The sequence below is a fragment of the Aquila chrysaetos genome, unplaced genomic scaffold, assembly GCF_900496995.4.
Source record: "Aquila chrysaetos chrysaetos unplaced genomic scaffold, bAquChr1.4, whole genome shotgun sequence".
Lineage (NCBI taxonomy): Eukaryota > Metazoa > Chordata > Aves > Accipitriformes > Accipitridae > Aquila > Aquila chrysaetos.
In genome coordinates, this window is record NW_024470383.1 from 126315 (window position 1) to 139303 (window position 12989).

The 12989-nt window shown below is 50.6% G+C and overlaps 1 protein-coding gene and 1 long non-coding RNA gene across 5 annotated transcripts; one reads left to right on the plus strand and one right to left on the minus strand.

Annotated features, from left to right (window-relative positions):
• The first annotated feature begins 8659 nt into the window (after positions 1-8659).
• LOC115337874 lies at positions 8660-12683 on the plus strand. 2 transcript variants are annotated; one of them, XM_030006292.1, is made up of 3 exons: positions 8660-8759; positions 10970-11248; positions 11814-12683. In XM_030006292.1, the coding sequence occupies exons 1-3, from the start codon at positions 8696-8698 to the stop codon at positions 12221-12223; spliced, it is 753 nt and encodes a 250-aa protein (XP_029862152.1). In that variant the 5' UTR covers positions 8660-8695; the 3' UTR covers positions 12224-12683. The 2 variants fall into 2 exon arrangements, with proteins under 2 accessions (XP_029862152.1, XP_029862151.1); XM_030006291.1 differs by having other exon boundaries at positions 10970-12208.
• On the minus strand, positions 9300-11005 carry LOC115337882. 3 transcript variants are annotated; one of them, XR_005931890.1, is made up of 3 exons: positions 10916-11005; positions 10467-10533; positions 9300-10360 (listed from the first exon to the last, which is right to left on the minus strand). It is a non-coding gene; the product is annotated as an uncharacterized LOC115337882 (long non-coding RNA). The 3 variants fall into 3 exon arrangements; XR_005931889.1 differs by having other exon boundaries at positions 9300-10390; XR_003922281.1 differs by having other exon boundaries at positions 9300-10533.
• Positions 12684-12989: the final 306 nt, after the last annotated feature.

Here is a 12989-nt window from a genome sequence, read left to right on the forward strand (position 1 = left end):
AGGGAATACAAGGTGCTGCCCCAGCACCTCTGCCTGAAGCGCTCGCGCTGTTTTTTGCCGACGTTTTGATTCCTGGCAGTGAGCAAAGAGGAAAACCTCTCCCTGAGGAAGGAAGAGGAGGACGCAGGGGAGTTTCGGGGGCAGGCAGCCCAGCTGGCGCCACATGGATCCCCTTTTGGGTCAAATAATGAGAATATTCGTCATTTGTTAAATTTTTTCCCAATTTTGGTCTTTTTTTTTTTTTAATCCCCTCACCCATATAATTTTCCAGGGCTTGGGGGTAAATTGAAAAAGCTTTTCCTTTTATTGTCATCTATGCTCGTCGGTCCTGCCCAAATCCGGCCGGCCAGACACGCAAAAGAAAGCAGAAGTAATTTTAAAATTTAAACCAAAAACAACTTCAGGCTGTAATTGCAAGCAGTAACAGAACTAGCCGCAGGGGGGTACCAGAGACTAAGACAGTTCTGGATGCACATTCGCTTCCTTTAAAAAGAAATTGCTTTGCCTGTTAAGTAGGAAAGATTTAATTTATATTTTGGAGGGTTGTTTAGTTCTTTAGAGTTTTTGTAGCTTTTAAAATTTTTTTTAGGATTTTAGTTCTTTAGGTTTTTATATTTCTTGAGTTTTTTAGTTCTTCCATTCTTTAGGTTTTTATTTAATAACTCCCCAGACCAGCTGGATCCAGGGGGGCTTCTCAGCTCTGCAGGAAGCAGAAAAGCTTCCAAGACGGCTTTGATGCGAACAGCTATCCCAACCCCGGCCAATGATTTGAAGACCGCGGCCATGTCCTAGACCACATCTCACGAAGCCACTAAGAAAGCCTGGAAAATATCATTGCAACTCACCCAAAACTCGCTTTTCGGAGAGCACCTTTAACAAATAGCAGGTAGTCTTTAAAAAAAGGATCTGCTTTTTGGATGCTTGAGGCACTCAGCAATGCTAAAAGATGCTCCAGGTTGGGCGGGAGAAGAGTTTTGTCTGTCAGCCCCTCACACTTCACCCACCTAAAGCAGTTTTTTTCCCCTCACATCGATGTGCAAAGGCTGGGAAAAACCTAAAATAAGAGGAAAGGGCAGCTACTGAAGCGTTTTCCACTGTGCTTCAATGGAAGCAGGTGATTAAGGGCAGCGCCAGAATAGGTTCATTAACCAACAATAAATTTTTATTGCATATAGTCGCCACAAGTAATTACTCAGTGCTGTAACAAATGGGAATAACGTATTGTGCAGAAAAACCATCTCAAAAGCGTCAGCTGCTTAAAAAAAACAACCACCTTTAAAACCGATGCATGTGAATTAAGCAGCGCCTGGTGCAATGAGACAGAACCGAAGAGAGATCACAAAATGCAGTAAAAAAAAGGGGGGGGGCAAAGTTTTGCCTGTTCATCCATCAATTTTTTTGAGATTTCTGGGAAAATTCCTCACTTGGTGTTTTCATTGCAGCTATTCCATCTCCGTCTGATGAATCCTGCAGGGGTGAATCCTGCGGGTTCAAGGCATGTGGGAAGAACAAAAAATGCAGGTTGTTTTTTTTTCTTTGCTCTTTTCCTCAAAGAGGCCGATAAACACTCAGTATTTCCTCATTAACAGCAGAGGTTTAATTCTAGGTCTTTTCCTATTATTAGGATATATATATATATATATATATATTAGATATAATTCTAGGCTTTTTCTCATTTTGTAATGTTTCACCTCAAATAAAGAAAGGGTGGGACAGTGCACATGTAACTCCATGGAAATGCAAGTGAGGTCTCCTAAGCCAAAAGCATGATATAATAAATTAATGTCCCATTTTGCAACACTTTTGCAGGCAGAACAGGTCTGAAAAGCACCCAAAAAAGCCTGAATTTAAGCCCGAGCAGCCGCGCTCATCTAAACATCGAGGTGTGTTGGGATCCAGGGAAAGTGGATTTTGAGCTACAATATTTGAAGCATGTGTTTACCATGGGGAGGGAAATGGGCTGTAACTCTCAGCATTGTTGTTTAACCCGCACATGCAATAATAGTAATAGCAATAGTAACAGTAACAATTAATAATAATAATAATAATGATAATGATAATGATGATGATGATGATGATGATGATGTGATAGATAGTGCCCTACTCCAGGTTAAATTTGGCTGTTTTCCAGCAGTAATTATGAAATTATTGCTAAACAGTTTGGGCGTCGTTTCTCTGATACTGCCCTCAGACCATCTTGTCTGGTGAAAAATCTCGCCAGCAGCCCAAGGGTGCGTTAAAAGCCCTCAAAAATACTAAATTTGGTTGTCACTGAGTGTTACACGATGCTAAAACAGCAGCTGATCTGAAGACGGTCCTTTCGCAGGGTGAGGATGCGCACGGAGGGGGAGCAGGAACCGTTTCCCCAGGGTCTGGGCTGTGCTGGGCTAAACCCTGTTGATCCCAGGAGACAGAGCTGCCAACTCCACGAGCCAAGGACTTCCATAATTCTGCCCCCAAAAACCCTCACTTTGGTGAAACATTGCTGGGAGACCATCTGAGAAGACAGTGATCACCAAATTGCTGAAAGAGGAGAAACCAAAGGATTTCATCAGTCCTGGGAAAAAGCTGGATCCTTTAGCTATTACTGCTAAATACCACTAAAAATTAAAGTGCTGCTAAAATCCTACTATCCTCACGTTGACACCTTCACCCACAGTCCCCAAGTTGAGATGCTCGTCAAAAAAAAGGCTCTCCTGGACGTTGTTGTCCGTGCAAATGTGTCAGCTTTCATCAAGATGAGATGCTTGAAAGTCTTTCCTGGACACAGCGTTCCATGAAAATGTACAGAGAAAACCTTCTCTTTTACTCCTCCTTTTTTTAAAAAAAACCTTTTACACCTAACCTCACTGGCATGTTAAGGCGAAGACGTCACCTTCTTTCTCCAACCAGTTGGAGCTGGTTGCTCCAACCTTGACTTGGCAGATCCTCCCCAATCCTGCCGCTGTCCCACCCCCCGGAGCTGTGTCCTTGGAGAGAACAATCTGACTTTTGATGCGTGGAAGTTTCTTCGCCTTCATCTTGCTCTTGATACAGAGCCACCTACGGTCACAGGTTGACTTGGCGGCTTTGCAGCTTAGGCTTTTACCGAAGACGAGAGCAGCAAATTCTTGGAGGTCTTGCAAGCATTGTCCATCCTTGCAGCATTTCCGCATACTCGTGAGGTGTCAGGAGGCTTTTCTCAGCCAACCAAGCCTGAAGGTTGCTGCTTTCACTTCACGAAAAGTGGGAAAAGAAAAAAGCCTATGGCATTTGCCCACTTTTCCGGTCGCACGGTGCAAGGCTGCAGACATCTTGCTAAGCTTCAGCCTCTAGAGTCCTTCCAGAGTCATCGGTACAGCTACGGCTTTCCTCTTGCTCTGACATTTAATTGTGGTGGGGTTATGAATAAGTCATTAGCAGGTGTGAACCGCAAGGGTAATTGCACTCAATTCCTGTCAGTAACCACCAGATACTTTTCCTTGGTCATATGGCAAAGTTGGGTTGGCAAATGCAGACACGTAATAACTTTGGTTCTTCTCAGCAAATTTTGGCAATAGGTTTTTTCTCTGAGTTTGCTTTTTCTGTGGGTTTTTTTTGAGGTTTTTGTTTTGTTTCCCTACCGTGCACCAGGTATTTGGGTTTAAGGAGCACTCCCCGCAGCCCCTTAGGAGCTGATGCAAAGGTTTTGAGCCCGTCTCGTCCCGTTGCCCTTGCTCGGGCTCTGCATGTTGGGCAGCGAGGGCTTCACCTCGGGCCGTCGCTACTGGGAGGTGGAAGCGAACGGGCGCTTCTGGGCCGTTGGGGTGGCCCGTGAGTCGGTTCAGAGGAAAGGCCGGATCCTCTTCAAGCCTAATACTGAGATTTGGGGCTTGCAGCAGTACGATGAGCTCTGTGTGGCCCTCATAGCTCCTTCCAACACCTCCGTCCCACTCCTCAACGGGGAGATAGGCATCTACCTGGACTAGGAGGTGGGACAGGTCTCCTTCTATGCTGTTGGCAGCCGCCAACGCATCTTCACCTTCCCCGTGGCTTCCTTCAGCGGAGAAAAGGTCTTCCTCTACTTCTGCGTGCTCCTCTCCACCATCAAACTGTCCCCAAAGGGTTGATGCGTTGGCAGGGTCCCCCCAAAGCTGGTTGCTCCACAGTGCTTGGAAACACTCCTTGATGCTCCTCAACTCTTATTTTCCAGGTCTTGGAGTCATTTCCACCTCAGCTCATGGTCCTACCTCCATCTTAGATGTCTCCGTTTTGGGTTATATCCAGGGGCTTTTGGGTCCGAGCTCAGCGTGGCTCATCTCATCTAAAAGCCGCTGTTGTTAAATTCATCCAAAGCTCGTTGACGGGAGCTGGGCTTCACTTAGCTGGTTTTGAGGCGAAAACGTGGGGCTTCCTCCCAAACTCAGCCCCCTCTGAAGGTTTCTTTTACTGACCTCAATGCCCATCACTAGCCGGGCTTCCAACCCAAAATTAAAAATCTTGATTTTTGCAGGCTTTGTGTTAATACCAGCCGCTCGCTACCTCAGTTTAAAACCGATTTTGTCACCACAAGGATGTGCTCGCGCTCGCTTCCCCCCCCCCCCCCCCCCCCCCCCCCCCATTTTCTTCTGCTGTTCTCCATGCTCAGGATGTATTTCCAAGTAATTAATGTGCAATTGATTATAAATGTGCTAAGGATATAATAAACTTTTTTTTTTTTTTTTTGCTATAATAAGGAGGCGGCATCTGCATTTGACCCACCACCAAGCTGCCCCAGTCCCACAAAGACCCCCCCAAGGCTGCCTTGGGCCCCCAGGACCCCCCAGAGCTGCCCCACGTGGGATCTCAAAGGCTGCCCTCGTCCCCCCCAGCTTCTTTGGTCCCCCAAACCCCTCAAGACCCCCCCCAGAGCTGCCCCACCTGGGACCCCAAAGGCTGCCCTGGCCTCGCAACACCTCCTTGGTCCCCTGGGACCCCCAAGAACCCCTCCCCAGGGCTTTCCCACATGGGATCCCAGACCCAGCAGTTCATGTTTACATTAAATCCAAGCAACCAAAACATTTTTCCAACCCTATCCCATGTCCCGCCTCTCCCCCCAGCTGCCATCGTGCGGAGGTGGGAGAAAACCTCTGCCAAAAAAGAAACCACCGCAAGCCAAAACCCACCAGCAAATTCAGTGTTGCCCTTGGAGGCAGCGGCCTTGGCAGCCTTATTTGGAAGAAAACCCTATTTTTTTCCCTCCCCCCCAGCACTAAAACATCCTTAATTTTTTAATTTCCAAACCCATTTCCAACATTTTATTTCAAGCTTTGAGCAAAAAGGCATCAGGAAGCGGCTGAGCATCCCCGGGTTGTGGCGGGTGGGTGGCAACACCGGGACCCCCTCCCTGCCATGTGGGTTATTCAACATCAGGACCCCCCCCATGTGGGTTATTTCCCAGTGCAGGATGCGGCCTCGGTGCTGCAGCGGGAGCTGCTCAGCCCCTTCTCCTCCTTCGAATAAGCGCAGCCGCTCTCCCTGCGGATGGGCCACCTGCACGGGGAGGGGGGTAAAAGGTGGGATCGGGGGGGCTTTATCCATCCTCCACCCCAAAATTTCCCCCTTCCCCCCCCCCCATCCAATCTCACCTGGAGGTGTTACGCTCAGCACCGCTTGGCCGCATCCAGATGGTGCCGTTGCGGCGGATGCCGAGCCAATGCGCCGTGAGCCCTTTGTAGCCGTGCAGAAAGTCCTATGGGAAGCAAAAATGGGATGATGGGGGGGATTTCCCTCCCCCCAAAAAACCCAAATCACCCCAAGACACCCCCACACCCCCCACCAGCTCCGCCGTGCGGTCGGTGCCGGCCGACGTGGCCCCCCCCGGGTCTGGCAGCGGTCCCGGCTCGCCGACCGGTCGCCTTCGGCCTCGGAAGCGAAGTAGCAGCGTCGACCGAAGCCCACCCGACCGTCGGGGCAGGGGGCTCGGGGCTGGGGGACCCCCCCGGCCGGCGTCACCCCCCAGGAGGGTGCCGAGGAGGAGGAAGAGGAGGGTGAAGGCCAGCATCCGTGCCACCGCCGCGCACAGGCAGCTGAGCAGCAGGCAGGGCTGCCTGGGGTTGGGGGGCTGCTGGGAGAAACACCCCAAAATGGGGAGGAGGAGGAGGAGGAGGGGGCTGCCGTCCTGGCTGCAACGCGCTGAAGCACGATGCGGAGCCCCGATATCCTACAGCCCTTCGGGGCACCCCGATATCCTGCACCCCTTGGTCCACCCCAATGCAGAGCCCCAGTATCCTGCGCCCCAATATCCTGCACCCCCTTGGTGTACCCCAATGCGGAGTCCCGATATCCTGCACCCCCCTGGTGCCCCCAATATCCTGCACCCTTCGCAGCACCCCGATACCTTGCACCCTTCGGGGCATCCCAATGCAGAGCCCCGATATTGGGCACCCCAATATCCTGCAACCCAATGCAGACCCCCAATATCCTGCACCCCAATATCCTGCACTCCTTGGTGCCGCCCAATATCCTGCACCCCTTGTTCCACCCCGATGCAGAGCCCCAATATTGTGCACCCCAATATTCTGCACCCCCCTGGTGCCCCCCAATACCCTGCACCCTTCACGGCACCCCAATGCAGAGCCCCAATATCCATCTTACACCCCTCGGTGCACCCCAAAGCAGCACCCCGATATCCCCCCCCCCCCCCCGCTCCGTGCACCCCAACACCCAATGCAAATCCGCAGCATTCCCCCCCCAGGTTTGCCCCCCCCCACCTGCCTGCACACCTTGGCCAGGGTCCCATCGCTCTTCCTCAGCCCTTCGTCTTCCTCCGGACCCCTCCAGGTTCCCCCCCCACCCCCAAAAAAACACCCAGGAAAATCTGGAAAAAAAACCAACCAAAAAAAAACCCAACAAAATTGGGCAAAACAAGCCCAAATTTGGGGCTGCCACCACCCAGGAATAGCAATATCCAGCCCCATGGGGGCAATTTGGGGGGGGCTGGGACTGTCCCCATCCCGTTCCCCGTCACACCTCGGCCTTCCCGGGCGCCCTCCCCTTCCTCCCAGCTCTATTTTGAGGCCAAATCCTGCAAATCCATAATCCAAAGCCCCCCAAATTGGAAAAGAATGAAGAAAAAAAAACCCAAAAGCCCACCCCACCCCAAATACCCCATTTTCCCCCCATACCTCCCCACGCCAGGCAACGTGGAAACCACCATGTGCCCAAACCAGCTGGGGCTAGTACTGCCCCCCCCCCGCCCAAATCCCCCCAAATCCCAAAATTGGCTTTTCCGGCTCCGTTTTGACCAGTTTTCCTCATTGCGAGGCCCGAAGGAGGACGTGGGATCCAGTCGGAGCAAGGAGACGGGCGGCACCAAATAATCCGATTTTTTTTTGTTTGGAAAAGGGTTTTATTTGGGTCGAGGGGTCCCGGCTCCGGGGGGGGGGGGAACAGGGGATGGGGGGGATGAGGGTCAGAGGGTGCAAAAAATTGGGGGGGGGGGTGTTGCAAAAAAATAGGGGGGTTAAAAAAAAGGGGGGGGCTGGAAAAAGATAGGCTGTATATATTAATGTATATACACTATATGTCAACTATGGATACACACTACAGTATATAGTGTGTATATGGAGAGTATATATAGCCTGTGTATATATTTAGTATACATAGTGTGTGTACATATACTATGTAGTATATATACTGCATGGCATAGCATATTTACCACATAATATACATACCATATGGTATATATACCATATAGTCTCTCTAGTATACTATACTAATAGTAGTATAGTAGTATAGTAGTATATACTATATTATACTAGCACTAGTACAGTATACATCGTACACTAACACTGTATTATATATACTATACAAATAGTATACTGTATGTGTTAGTGTCTATGTATACACACACACATACAGTGTCTCTCTGTATATATACACCCACACTAACACTATATAGAATACCTACAGTACGCCATTAGTGTAGTTGTCCTGGTTTTGGCTGAGATAGAGACAACATATGATATATATGAGAATAGTACGTGTAGTGCAGTGTATCTATACATACTACATATAGCATACGTGGTGTATATATATACTACTATATATACACATATACTATATACTATGTATAGACACACTATAAACTATATATACAGTAGATATACTATATATACACACTATTGCTGTATTATGTATGTATATATTTATATATATGGACACACATTGTATACTATTAGTGTCATATACAGACTTTAGTGTATATATACACACTGTATATAGTATATATATTATATATATACACACTATTTATGTGTTATATAGGTAGATATATTTATACATATATATGGATACTGACACACAGTATACTAGTAGTGTCGTAGATAGACGTTAGTGCATATATAGACACTAGATATCCTTTATACACCACCCACTATCCGCATCATAGGCTGTGTATCCACTACATCCAGTATATAGAACAGCATCTCTGCTGCCTCCCCGCACACCCTCTCTGGATGCTCTACGCGCACGTATGACATCACACACACGTCATACACCCCCCATGGCCACCACCCCCCCGCCCCGCTCACCTCTCTGGAGCAGCAGAGCACCGCTCCAGGCCCCGCCCACTGGTGGGCGGGGAAATGGGCGGGGCCTGGCGCCTCCCTACGGATTCCGCGCCGCATCTCGGCACGCGGGGCGCGTTCCGTCCCCCGTGTCCCCCCGTTGTCCCCCCGTGTCCCCCCCCAGCTCCATGGGGCCCCTCTGGGCGCTGCTGGCGGCGCTGACGCTGCCCCCGACCTCCCCCGATCCGGCAGGTGAGCGGGGAAGGGGTGCGGGGAGGGGGGGGCACTTGAAAACTTGAATGAAACTTCGCTTCTTCCCCCCCCCCGCGGAATATCTCGGCTTTCTCCCTGCTTCAGCTGCCCTGCGCCCCCCCCCCCGCGGCTCTTTGCTCTCCCAAAGCACCGTTTAGGGGGGGTTAATCCTTTCTCACCTCTCCCCTGCTTCCTCCGGGCGGGGGGGGGGCACCCCCATTTTTTGCAAACCTCCACAGGTCTTGATCCCGCCCTCATTTTCTTCACACACACCCCCTCGCTTTTTAACACCCCTCCCCGGTTTTTTTACCCCCCTAGTTTTTCGCCCCCCCCCCCTTATGTTTTGAAACCCCCAATATTTTGGGGTTTTTTTTGCCATCCGGTCTGTTTTTCTTTTGCCCCTCCACCCCCCCTTTTTCTTTTTTTGCAAACCCACCTGTTTTTTGAACCCAAACCTACTTTATGCCACCCCCCCATCTTTTTGCAACCCTCCCCGTTTCCTACGGACTGCGCAGCCAGCGGGATTGTAAAGTCGGTATGTTCGTTCAGCGCCGGGCAGCACGGCGGGGAGTCCCACCAAAGTCGTGCGCCGACGCGGGAGTTCGCTTCGAGTTTATACGGTCGAGTGTTACGTATACATGGCGTTTCGCAATACGCCTATACGTAGGCATTACCTATCCCCGCTTCGTATTAAAATTAGCTCCGAGAGGTCATTTCCATAGTCTCCTCTGAACTGCCCTTGGGCAGTGCCTCCTTATGGTGGTCGTCTGGTGGTCGTGAAGATGAAGGCTGTATGTCTTCTTCACGGTGAACTCTTAACTTTCTGTCCCTGCGCACACTCAGTTGTCCCTTGGCATTTGTCCAAATCACCAGGTCAGTCGTGGCTGGTTCTTGGAGTCACTGCTGCTCCTTCTCAGGGACTATCTCCTGTCCCAGTCAGCCTCAAACGTTAAGCACCACTTCTCATCCCCTTGGGCCATGTCTACCTCTATTGAAACTTCCTTAACTTCATTATAAGCTAGATAATTATTAAACAATGCCTATCTACATTCATATATCTACTGTATCTACTACGGTTCTTTTGGTTCCCCGTCTCACTACAAGCCCCGTTTCTTGCAAACTCCTGTATTTTCTGCAAACCCCCTTATTTTTTGCAACCCCCTGTTTTCTTTCCACCTGTGTACGGAAGGGTTAAAAGCTGGAATTTTGGTCCGTGGATGAACACTGAGTAAGAAGTAGATAACTAAAAAACGCAGTCAGCACAGGGAACAGGGAGTTTATCATCTGTTGTTTGAAATGCTGACCGTGGGGCTAAGGAGGTTCAGCAACGTTAGGGGAGGTGGTACATGCAATAATGGAGGAATACCAGGCACCGCACATAATTTTGCTTACCTTGCAAAAGTCTTGCCGTTGGTTAGAGCACAGTGGATGGGACCGATGGATGAGGGTAATTTGCCGCGTGCGCAAAGCCCGTGAACCAACAGAAGGGATGGTTACGGCATGTGCAGCGCGCCTGGCCGGCAGGCACGTGCGTCCTGGGCTGCTTCTGATGCAATCGAGGCGTGTTTTGCACTCGTGGCCGCAAGCGTCGAGAGCCGTTGCTTGGCAAATGTATAAAATACCGGAGTTTTCTGAAGGGCGGTGGGTCGGCGTGCGGCGAGGCCACCGTTGCCTCCGTGGGGATGCCCGCGTAAAGCTGGCACCTACCGACTGCTGGGCCGAGCTCGTGGCGCAAGACGGCACAAGAATGTACGGATGGTTCATCTTCACAGTCCTTGGGTCAGTATGGTAATTCATTTTTTTTTTTAGCTTTGTAAGATACCCTTAGCGTAACGCATGTGTGTAGTTAATAAAAGGCTTGCTTTTTCCCTTATAGTCAGTGTGTGTGTGTTTACCTTCTCGGGAATCCTCGAAACCACCCTAAAACACCAACCACCCCGATTTTTTGCAACCAACTCTACTTTTTCTTTGCAACACCCCTATTTTCTTTGCAACCCCCCATATCTTTTTCCAACCCTCCTTCTTTTTTTGCAACCCCCCTATTTCTTTGCAACCCTCCTTATTTTTTTGCGACCCCCTACCCCCTATTTTTTTGCGACCCTCCATATCTTTTTGCAGCCCCCCCTATTTTATTGCACACACCCCCCCCGCCGTACCTTCCTCACCGCTCCCAAGTGAATTTACGGCTTTGCAACTTCTTCTCCCTCCAGCTGAGCCGTGTCCCACCATCACCGCCAACGTTCGCCAGGACAGTCAGGTCACCGTCCCCATCAACTTCACCGGGAAAACGTTTCACCTGCAAAAACGCAACGGGACGCGGTGGGAGAACTTTGCCCTCTGCCTGGGGAGCCGCTGCCACAAAACCAGCAGCGCCGTGGCTGGCGTCAGGCTGCGGGACGGGAAACTGGAGCTCAGCAAAGCTTCGGCTGGAACCTACCGAGCCCAGGGCAGCTTGGACAACGCCTGCCTGGCGCACATCATCCTGCACGGTGCGGGGAGCAGCCGGCCCGCGCACCCCAAAATCCACCGCTGCTTCCCTCTGAGTCCCGGGGGGCTTTCTTGGCCGAGTTGCTCGCCACACGTCTGCGCGCGCGTCTCCGCGTGCGTCCTCGCGCGCGGCAGCAATCGCGCGCGCGGAGAGCGCGTCTTTGCAAACCCCTTCCCCTGCGTCTTTGGATTCAGCAGCGATCGCCCGCGCAGAAAGCGCGTGTTTCCTCGCACCCCTCGCTCCGTCTTCGCGTGCAGCAGCGATCGCGGGGGCACAAAGCGCGTCTTTCCTCGCACCTTTCCCTCGCGCCTTCGCAGGCAGCGGCCGTCGTGCGCGCGCGGAAAGCGCGTCTTTGCAAACCCCTTCCCCTGCGTCCTCGCACGCGCCTTTCCCCGCGTTTTTCCCCTGCCTTTGCGCCCGCGCCCTCTCTGATTGCACAAACCGTCCCAGAACCGCAGCACGGCAAGACGCTTTTTTGCGCCGCGTGGGGTAAGAGCAAAAAAAAAGGGGGGGATTTGGGGGACACAATCAATATTAACCTATTTGTCCTCTTTTTCTTCCTGCAGAGCCGACGCCGTCTCCGCTCCTGACCCGCGCGACGTCTCCCGAGCCTGCAAAATCCACCGGTGACTGCAACCGTGGTGCAGGAAAATCCCATCCTCCCTGCCGCTCCTTGCCGCCGCAGCGCTCATTATTTTCTTTTTGTGATTGCAGGTTGGGTTGCTCTGCCCTATCTCGGCGTCTTTGCCGTCGCGATGATCGTCGCCGGCACCGTCGCCTTCGGTTTCGGCTTCGTGTACACCTGCGGCTCCGGGGATTTCTGGCGGGGTCTGAGCTGCGTTCGCTGTTGCACCCAGAAAGGAGAAGAAAATTGGAATTCTCGGAGCAGGAGCCTCAGCCAGGGCAAAGCCCCGACCTGCAGCTCGACTTCGCAGTTGGTGTCTTCCTCTGCTTAACCAAAGCAGCACTTTTTTAACGGCATTTCTTTAGCCAAATCCGGCTTTTGCAGAAAAGGGGGGGGGGGGGGTGGGCAATGTAGCAGGAGGGGAGGGGAAGATTTTCCTTGCACTGAGTCTTCCCCAGCCTTAAGAACACTTTATATTAGCTAAAAGAGGTTAGATGATAGATATATTTATAACTTTTAGAAAACTATTTAATGCCAGTTATTTATTTTTTTTCTGTTTTAGGACCATTTCCAGCTGCTCAGTTTTTCCTTCCCTTGAAATTTGGGAGGGGGGGGGTGGTTCCTTTGTGCCAGCCAGTATTTATCAAAGGCAAATATTCTGCTTTTTGTCTCTGTTTACATAGGAAAAATACGGAAAAAAGAAATCGGTGCTCAAACTGAAGGGTTTTTTTCTCTGTATATGTGCTATGGAGATTAACAGTTATTTATTTGTTGATTTACTGTCTTGTGCTTTTGCCACTATAGTGTTTATTCCTGCATCATCTTTATAAATGGTTTTTCCTATTACCCGTCTGGCGTGATTATTTTTTTTCTGCCAAAAAAGGTGGGGTTTTTGCTGGAACACTATGTGGGTAAATGGGATTTATTTCGGGGGGGGGTGGGTAATAATTTTATATATTTATATAAACAGCGTCACGGCTAATGAGCATCATTTGGGAATGCAAGGAGGAGGAGGAGGGATGAAGGCTGAGCATCCTATGGGGGAATTAATTGCAGAATTAATTTGTCCCGTGCAAGGATGAAGCTGTTTTAATTCGTCTGGGGAAGGAAAACAAAA